This window comes from Mus pahari, chromosome 1, assembly GCF_900095145.1.
Source record: "Mus pahari chromosome 1, PAHARI_EIJ_v1.1, whole genome shotgun sequence".
Lineage (NCBI taxonomy): Eukaryota > Metazoa > Chordata > Mammalia > Rodentia > Muridae > Mus > Mus pahari.
This window is the reverse complement of record NC_034590.1, coordinates 16,627,714-16,636,882: the sequence shown is the minus strand read 5'-3', so window position 1 is coordinate 16,636,882 and position 9,169 is coordinate 16,627,714. Positions and strand designations below refer to the sequence as shown.

The following is a 9,169-nucleotide window of genomic DNA, read 5'->3' as shown; positions in this document are numbered from 1 at the left end:
TCGACCAGTCTGCTGCCACCTGAACAAGATAGACTTCATCTTCAGTTTCCTCAGCATTGGCATCGGTAAGTGTTGGCAAGGACAGGGGTGACTGGGGATCCTTCACCCAACCCCAGTTCCTGCTCCTACCCAGAGGTGTGGCTAGATTTCCAGTTCTGCTGCTCCTAGGGAGAAGGGTGTCTGTCTCTCTTGGGCTTTCTCTGTAGCTCAGGCTGGCTGTGGTCTCACTCTGTAGTTGATGCTGTCTTTGAATATGCCATTCTCTTGCCTCAGCATCAAAAGTAGCTTAATGCTGTGGGCCGGTGAGGGCGGGGCCTCGGATGGAAAGGTGGGGCCTGGGCAGAGCAGGGTGGAGCCAAGGAAAGGGGTCAGCCTCCAGTGCTAAATTGGGCCTTGGGTTGGGGCTCTGTGTTGAGGACCACCGGGGTTCCTTCCCACAGGAACTTTGTCCTTCCTCAACCAAGTGTGAATGTGGAGCTACAGTATGCCTTTCATGGAGCAGAGACTCAGCTACTTCCTTTGGGCCGCGAGACACCACTCCTTGCAGCTGCAATTGTCCATTTTGGACAGGAATGTGGAGCCCGCCCAGAAGCTGTCTGCTGTAACCAGCTCTGTGAACTACCATGGGGCTCTACAACAGAGGGATTCCTCAACTTCTCAGGACACTGATGAGTCCTCGAGGCCAGATGCCTCCACCTCTGTCCCTGTGGCTCAGTTTCCATCAGACCTCCCTTGAGGTCCCTTACTTCCCCTGAGAGCAGGTAGCGTCCTCGGGACACAGGTAGCAAGTCCTGCTCCCCACGGTAGGTCCTACTCCTTGCTGCCTGAGTCTTCCCAGGGACCCTTCTCTGAAAGTCCTCTAATGCTCTCAGCTGTGGCTATGTCCCCAGCAGACACTGGTTTTGGTCCCGAGCAGCAGCAGCATCAGCATCAGCATCAGCAGCAGCATCAGCAGCAGCAGCAGCAGCAGCAGCAGCAGTGTGGTCCTTTTCCCAAGACGGGCGATGCTCCCCCATTCTCCATAGTCCCTCTTCATCCTTTGGTCCAGCCATACCAGAGACATCCCCTCCTGGTGCTCCAGGTGGACAGTCTGCAGCCTGCCCTTCTGTGGACAGACTCTTACTCAGGGAGTCAAGTCTTAATTAACATAACACCCCTACCCAACTCAATAAAACTTGGTCCGCACTCTAAATTCTCAGTGTCTGACTGTTTATCATCTCTTCTGCTTCCAGTGTATGGTCAGGTCTAGCTAGAGTTGACCTTTCTCATGTCTCTAAACGTTTCCTTGGTGGTCTGAACAGTTGTCTTGGTAGTGTAGAGTCATGTGGCATCCCTGGCTTGATCTGTGCCTTTTATCTGCATTTGTCTCAACCCCATCCCCTTAGCCAACACTGCATGTACACCTGTCCCTGGCTGATCTACTTTGGAAGTCCTGACCTTAGCTGAGGGAACCTTGATTTGTTCCTGCACTCCAGAAGCCCAGAGAATATCAGACCTTGAACTCATTTTGCTGCATGGTGGGTTTTATTTAGAACAGGGGACAATGTGACACTCAGGGTTTTTTTTTGCCATAATGTCTTTTATCCAGGAGGTGAACTTAATAAGTTTGGTTTAGATGCGTTCTCTGCATTGGTAATATCGCCACGATGTGATACCCTGGAGAACACCATCACAGATCAGTGCGCCTCCTGTATCTCCCTGAAAGGAGGACAGGGACAGGAGTAAGGAAGGACCTGGCAGTTGGGTTCTACTTGACAACCTGGAACTGACTCCCAGTGGAGGAATACACGGACTCTAAGAGGCAGCACTGTTGAATAGATGAGGGAATCCAGCTCTTGGGAGCCCAGATCTTACGCAGACACTGGGTTGTGGTGAGGGATGCACAGGACAGTCCCCTAAGACAAGTCACAGAGGAGAAATAGTACCAAATATAGGATCTCCCCCTCCCAGGGCTCATCCCTTCCATAGCGAAGGATAGGAAGCATCGGCCTAGTCAGGGTGTTGACGTGGGACCCAAGAGCCTCAGTTCCCTCTTTCAGACCATCACCTGACTGCAGGGAGAGCCCATCTCACCCTGCAAGTGTTTTTTTTCTCCATCCATCTCTCCTGCACACAGCATTACATCTGTCACCTTCTCTGTTTTGGTTTTGGCGCACTCCTCATTAGGCAGGAGATTGATGACCACACACTGGAGATCTTTTACATATTCGATTGTGGATCAGGAGGCAAGAGTCTGTTGAGCAGAGGACAGCTCAGTCCTCTCTGCCCCTCCCCTCACACCCAGCTGTGTTGCTTGGACCAGACTCACATTTGGTGGGTGTAATGCTGCCCCAGCCTGAGGCAAGACATGCGCTCCCCATCTTGGGCTCCACTGTGGGCAGGTTGATGGACTTCACAACATCTGTGATGTCAGCAGGCTTGCTGAGGCGGAGTCATGCTCATGATGTTGGATGTGCTTCGTCACAAAGCTCATGTTGAAGTCAGGGTGAAAGAAGCTTTTGCTGAGAAACCGGTGCTGAACATTTCCTTCTTTGTTGAATAGTTTGGTTTTGCCAAGCCAAACCTTATACTGACTGGAGAGCAGAGAAGTAGATGGAGCAAGTGAGAGGAGGCAACCAGGTAAATGGGGCAGAGTCAGAGACAGAAACATACACAGACAGAAAGACACACACACACACACACACACACACACACACACACACACACACACACAGAAACAAACACAACAAAAAGGCACACACATATGTGCAGAAAGAGACAGAGACAGGAACAGAAGACAAGGGAAGAGGGCTCAGGGAGGAGGGGCAGGCCTGAGAGCTGCTCAGGTGCAGCTAGGAAAGGGCTGAACTTCCCCAGCAGGTAAGGCCTGGCCTGCAGCCCAAGGTCTGAGCTCTCTTCTCCCTCCCCAGCATCCAGCTCTCTCTGCACTCAGTTACCTCACCCAGTTCCAGCTCTGACCAGCCCTTCTCTGTGTGTCCTCATGGTGGACAGAAGGTCCTAAAGGCTGAGCTGCTCTGAGGAGAGTGAGGACTTCTCTCACAGCCTACCCTCAGGTACAGCACCGTCTATCCCCAAGGGCCCTTTAGGCCTGGTCCCCACTGTGGTCAGTAGTGATAAAAGAGAACATGAGACCCAGACCCAGACAAGTGTGGACAGAGTCCCAAGGGAGAGACACAGAGTGACACATGGCCACAGAGACACTCAGATGTGAATACAGACAGGAGACAGAAGGACAATAAGACAGAAAAGAAAGAAACAGGACTCTAAACACAAACCTGGATGCAGGAGGAAAGAGAGACCCAAGAGGTCATGGATAGACTTTCAGCCAGTCCCACCCCCTGCCCTTCAGTACCCCAGCCTGTCCTAGAGTCATGTTCTCTGTCTGCTTTCCTGTCTCCACCCTTACTCACTCAACATAGCAGTGGGCAGCTGTGAGAACCCAGTTGGGGTCCAACAGGACTCCCCCACATTGATATTTGTTGTATCGGTAAATAGCCACATGCCAGGGTAGGAAATTCATCCCACATTTAAATCCTCCAACCACCCAAGACTGGACAGGAGGTGCAGTATCTGCAACAGGGGCAATGGGGGAGGGGAGAGTTGGCACAGATAGGGAGTTATTCTGCTGTGGGACATTTAAGCAGGGCTGGAATCTGGGGACATGGCCAGGGGATCTGGGCTAGAAACCAATATATGGCTTGTCCTGGATAGGGAGATGTATGCTGTCGGTACAGAAATAAGTCTTGAATCAGGAATCGGGTATAGTGTCAGGTCACTTTATAATTTTGGGTTAAGGGATGGCAGGGAAGAGAGAGAGAGAGAGAGAGAGAGAGAGAGAGAGAGAGAGAGCATGAGAATGATATCCTCTGATATGTAACTTAGATTCTCCAAGGCTTGAGAAGAAGTTATGGCCTTGGGTGGGTTTTGTGAATTCTGGAAAGGTGAGGTGTCAGAAAGCTAGATTTAAATGAATAAATTAATCCAGGAAAGGGAGCTTGGGGTTGATTTGAGGTTTCTTGGATTGGGCATGAAGTGGCAGCTGGGATGAAGAGATTGAGGCATTTCCAAGTGAAAGGAGCAGGTTCAAGATTAGGGTGTGGGCTCCTGTTAGGGTCTGTGGTGAAGATGACATCTAAGAGGTGTGGATCTCCCTAAGAAAGGAGTTTGATATGGGACAAGCAGTGAGAGATGGAAATTCTGGGGGTCTCTGAGTGAAAGGCTCTGCTTCCTGTGGAGGTGGGCAAATGATCTGGGTATTGGAGAGGCTCAGGGTTCTCTTGGAGGCAGCCTCTGGACAGAAGTGGAAACATAGTTAGAGCCAGGCAGGCCACTGTGAGGCAGAGAGGAGGACACAGCTGATGTGAGGTACTAGGGTTAGGCACTGGGGTCTTTGGGGTGTCCTGCACAGAGTGGGAACTAGAGCTGTCTTGTGGGCTCCAGCAAGACAGAATAGGAGCCTGCAGAGCAGGGAGTGATGCATGAGGGGGAAAGGGGGCCAAAGCTCAGCAATTGGAAACAGAGGAAATCTTGGCAAGCCATGCATAGCTGCACTTCTCTGTAACCCCAGTACACAGCAGGCTGAGGCAGAGGGATTGCCATGGACTGAAGACAAGCCTGGGCTACATCATGAGACACTAACTCAGAACTGATTCCCAAGAGCTGGGCAGGAGATGGCTTGGTTGCTACAGGATTGGCCATGTAAGCGTTAGAACCTGAACTGAACCCTCCAGAACCCAGGGGAAAAGTCAGGTGTGATGCCGTGCGCCTCTGACCCAGGGCTGGGGCAGTGGAAACAGGAGGATTCCCTTGAGTCTTGCTTTTGCAGTCATCTTAGTCTATCTAACCGGAACTCTTCATTCCATGAGAGACCCAGCCCGAGGTGGCCAGTGATTGATGAAGATACTTGATGTCCATGTTTGGTGTCTACCATCTGGCCTCTTCTCCAAAACCCAGGCTAAACCAAAATCCCAGTGAGAAGGCACATGGGCATTTTCCCCACACCGTAAGTGGGTGGGCCCATCTGACCTCACAATCCAATTTGAGAAGTGAAAATTTTGGTAGAAACTGAGCAACTTGGGAAAGTGGGGGACCAGCTGTCAGGATGTGGGGAACACAGCTGAAGGCTGGCAGCTGCTGGACACCCTAAAGCTCTAGTGTGGGATTTAGGCAAGCCTCTGACTCAGGGGTTGGGCTATGAGGCTCTAGGATAAACATGGACATCCGGGGCCCTAAGGTTGGTAAGAGGCTGGGTTCCTTAGAAAGACTGGAAAAGGCCATACACAGTTCTGATTGGCTATGATGCACAACTCATTTAATCTTCATAGACACCCTAGTAGACAAGTATTATGGTGACCTATTTCACAGATGGGAAAGCCAAGGATGAGTGAGGTCACGCTCCTGATCCAGTATTCGTCATCTAATTCAAATGAGCAAAGGCATACCTGAATCTGTGTACTCTCGGCCAGGGAAGGGGATGCTGGGTGACATGCAACAGTAGACTTTATATCCTAGCCCTCCACCAATTTCCTGTCATACCCTGTAGGGGTTGGTCTAGTGCTGCTTATACTCAATGCTAAATTCTGTAGCCCAAGATCTGGTTGTTCCAAGACCAGTAGATCCTCACGTATACCAACTTTTGTTGTGTAAACCTTGCTCCCCCCCCCCCCAAGTTATCCATGATTAATTAATAAAGGTGTCTACAGCCTGTAAACAGAAGAGTCAGGCAAGGCTAGAAGTTCCTGGGCTAGGGGTCTCAGGCAGGAACCATGAGAAGAGAAGAAGGACACGGGAAAAGGAAGAAGTTGCTATGGGATAGATGGACCGTGAGAGCAGGGCCACAAGGGACGCCCCTTGGAGTAGGAGCAGCCCAGGAGGAACACGGCGAGCCCTGTATCAGGGTTATTGACAGGGAAGTAGACAAAATATCATAGAGGGCTGATATCTGCCCAGCTGCTTTAAGGCTTATTGTAAATATAAAGGTTTTATTTGGGAACTAAACGATCTAAAGTGGTGTCGAAACCCCCAAATTTTATTTACCACAACAATACCTAAAGAAAGAAAGTTACACCCTTACAGAGAAAGTTGGATCAACACTATGGATCAACACTATTTTCTTTTCTTTTTCTTTTTTTTTTTTAAGAGAAGGTTTCTCTGTGTAGCCCTGGCTATCCTGGAACACATTTTGTAGTCCAAGCTGCCCCTGACTCCTGAGTACTGGGATCAAAGACCCATCGCAGCCACCACTGCCACTCTACCAACACTGTTTTCTTCGTGTTAAGCAGGTGACATCAGGAAGGGAGAGGCCCTGGCTAACAGCAAATAGTGATACGCAGAGGGTCTCGGCTCTGTCTCAGGCAGGATTGGGGCTGCTGGCCAGCTACGGGGGATTCTTGGTCAGAAACCCAGGTGGTCCGTGAGGGTGGTAGGTGGTGGGCCAATGAATCAGCCCCTTCTCACATTTTCCCAGATCCACTCCATGTAGCTGCAGACTTTGGTGTAGACTCCAGGCTTGGTGGTGGTGTCACAGGGGACATCACCCCAGGAGACAATGCCCTGCAGGGCACCTCCACAGACCAAGGGTCCTCCGGAGTCACCCTGTGGGCGTAGGGAGGGGTTTTCCTCAATATTTCATTCCGCGTAGTGAGAGGATGCACACCTGCTCCTCCTGCCTTAACCTCCCAAGGGCTGGGGCCGCAGGGGGAGCCCAGGTACCAACTGAGTTACGACCCAACCCACTGTTACCCTTATTCTAACTAACCACTACTCTTCATCTCAATGAAACCCCACGCTAATCCCAGTCCAGCAAACGCCAACATTAACTCAAAACAACCCAAGCCTCCTCTGATTCAACACAACCCAAGAGAGCTCACCTCCCTGGGTTCAGTACCCAGCCCCACTCAGTTCAAATCAGATCCCCTCTGTGATATCTAGATTCACACTTGAGTTCCCGCCCTGACTTCCCTCAGTGGTGAACTATAAGCTGTACACTAAATAAACTCCTTCCTCCCCAAGTTGCTTTTGGTCAGAGTATTTTATCACAGCAACAACAAACCAAGCTAGGATGCACCCCATTCCCTCCTTTTACCCCAAATCCCCTCCCTCTCTTTTCTAACCTCACAGGAGTCCGTGCCACCGCCCTCGACGCCGGCACACACCATGGTGGGCAACACGCGACCTGGGTAGTCCTTGTTGCAAGACGCTTCTGAGATAATGCTGATGTTGGCACAATGCAACGTATCAGGGAGTCTCACTGAGGAGGACAGATGGCTTTTAGTATATTCAATTCCTTTGGTTCTTGTTCCCTCCATTCAAGAATCCCTGGGGACAACATTGCTGGAATTTCTACATCCAGCTCCATCCTTCCACTCACCTTGTGACTTTTGGCTCCCTGTGGCTCCAGGGTTGTTGTCTGATAACAGACCCCAGCCTGACACCACGCAGTCCTCGCCGATAAGGGGGCAACGTGTGGGCAGCGCCACAGGACGCACGTAGGCTGTCAGCCGCGCAGGTTGGAAAAGTCGCAACAGCATGATGTCATGGCGGTGGGTGCGAGCCTCGTAGCCCGGATGTGGGATGATGCGAGAGACAGAGCGCAGTTGCTCTGGGCCATCGAACTTGCGGAGATTGTGCTCGCCCAGACGCACTCTCATGAAGCTGTGTGATCGAGTAGGAGGAGACAAAGTGGTCAGAGAGGATAACCTGGGGTCTTCGGAGAACTTTCTCCTTTTCTCGAGTCCTTGAAGCCAGTGGTTCCAACCGTGACCTCTCCAGAGCCCAGGAGTTGCAGGGTGTGATGGTTCATGCCTTTAACCCCAACACTTGGGAGGCAGAGGCAGGTGGACTTCTCTAAGTTGTGGACCAGCCTGGTCTACACAGTGAGTTCTAGAGTAAACTGGGTTACACAGTGAGTCTCAAAACAAACAAAAAACAAACTAACAAACTAAAAAGAAAGAAGAAAAGAAGGAAAGAGAGAAAGAAAGAAGGAAAGAAAGAGAGGAAGAAAGAAAGAAAGGAAGGAAGGAAGGAAGAGAGAGAGAGAGAGAGAGAGAAAGAAAGGAAGAAAGAAAGAAAGAAAGAAAGTTAGGAAAAAATATAAGTAAGTCAGGAGTCCCAAACAAGGCACACGCGTGGAACTTAGCCTCTAGATCTGGCCCCTTTCCTTCCTTCAGAATAGAAAATCCTCACCACTTAGATCCCTCCTCTATCAGGGAGCCCAAAGATGGGTCGTCTGCTGTCTTCTTTTTCTCCTTTAGGAACCTACAGAGGCAGAATCCACCCCCCTTCCCACCCAGGCCTTCCCCTCCGGCCTACCCATCCTTCAGAAACCAAGAACTTGGGTTACTTTCCCCACCAAAGTCCCACAGTCTATGCACCCCAAACCTAGAAGTTTCCAGTTGCAGCCACACCCCACACGACCTCCCCATACCCTTTCAGACCCCACCCCCACCCCCTTCCTTTATACCGGGTTTGGCAGTGGGCTGCAGTCAGCACCCACCGCGGGGAGATGAGGAAAGCGCCACAGTTGAAACGGCCGCGTTCGAAGAGGGCCACTTGCCAGGGCTGCGAATGAGGCACACACTCCTCTCCTTCTAGCACCTTGTCACGATCCTGCTGCGCTGTGGGGAGACACAGGGAGAAGATCTCTCCTGAGGCCTGGCTTTTCAGGATTCCTGCCCCCTCCTCACCCTATCATCACAGGCTTAACCCAGGTCCTCCTCCATTTGTTCATGAGGAAATCCCTGCTCAGGGTTGGGGATGGCTCCTGGGTAAGGTGTTTGCTGCCTGAAGACAGCAAGAGTTTGGACCGCTCTTGCTTAAGAGCTTAGATTGCTTTTGCTGCGGGCCTGATTAGAGTTCCCAGCATCAACTTGAAACTCTGAATCCAGGGGATGGATTTGACACCTTCCTTTGGCCTTCAGGAACACCTATAAACACACATTCGCACGCGCCCGTGCCCACACACGCATGCGTGTGCTCCTGTGCACACACATAATTAAAAAGGAATAAATCTTTAAAACAAAGAAAAATAAAGAAGTGACAGAGGAAGACACCAATGCTAACGTCTGATTTCCACCCACACCGCACAAGTATCTCTCTCTCTCTCTCTCTCTCTCTCTCTCTCTCTCTCTCTCTCTCTCTCTCTCTCACACACACACACACACACACACAC

The 9,169-nt window shown here is 50.9% G+C and overlaps 1 protein-coding gene and 1 pseudogene across 1 annotated transcript in view; both read right to left on the bottom strand.

Moving 5' to 3' along the window:
• Nucleotides 1–1,524: 1,524 nt before the first annotated feature.
• Nucleotides 1,525–5,487, bottom strand: LOC110334168 (annotated as a pseudogene).
• An 844-nt stretch (nt 5,488–6,331) lies between these two features.
• Klk15 (kallikrein related peptidase 15) overlaps nt 6,332–9,169 on the bottom strand; it is a 6,184-nt gene continuing 3,346 nt past the window's right edge. The window contains exons 2-5 of the mRNA XM_021193288.2: nt 8,462–8,615; nt 7,370–7,653; nt 7,113–7,249; nt 6,332–6,594 (exon numbers count right to left, since the gene is read on the bottom strand). Coding sequence (XP_021048947.1) covers nt 6,442–6,594; nt 7,113–7,249; nt 7,370–7,653; nt 8,462–8,615 — 728 coding nt within the window. The 3' untranslated portion in view covers nt 6,332–6,441. The remainder of the gene's footprint in view (nt 6,595–7,112; nt 7,250–7,369; nt 7,654–8,461; nt 8,616–9,169) is intronic.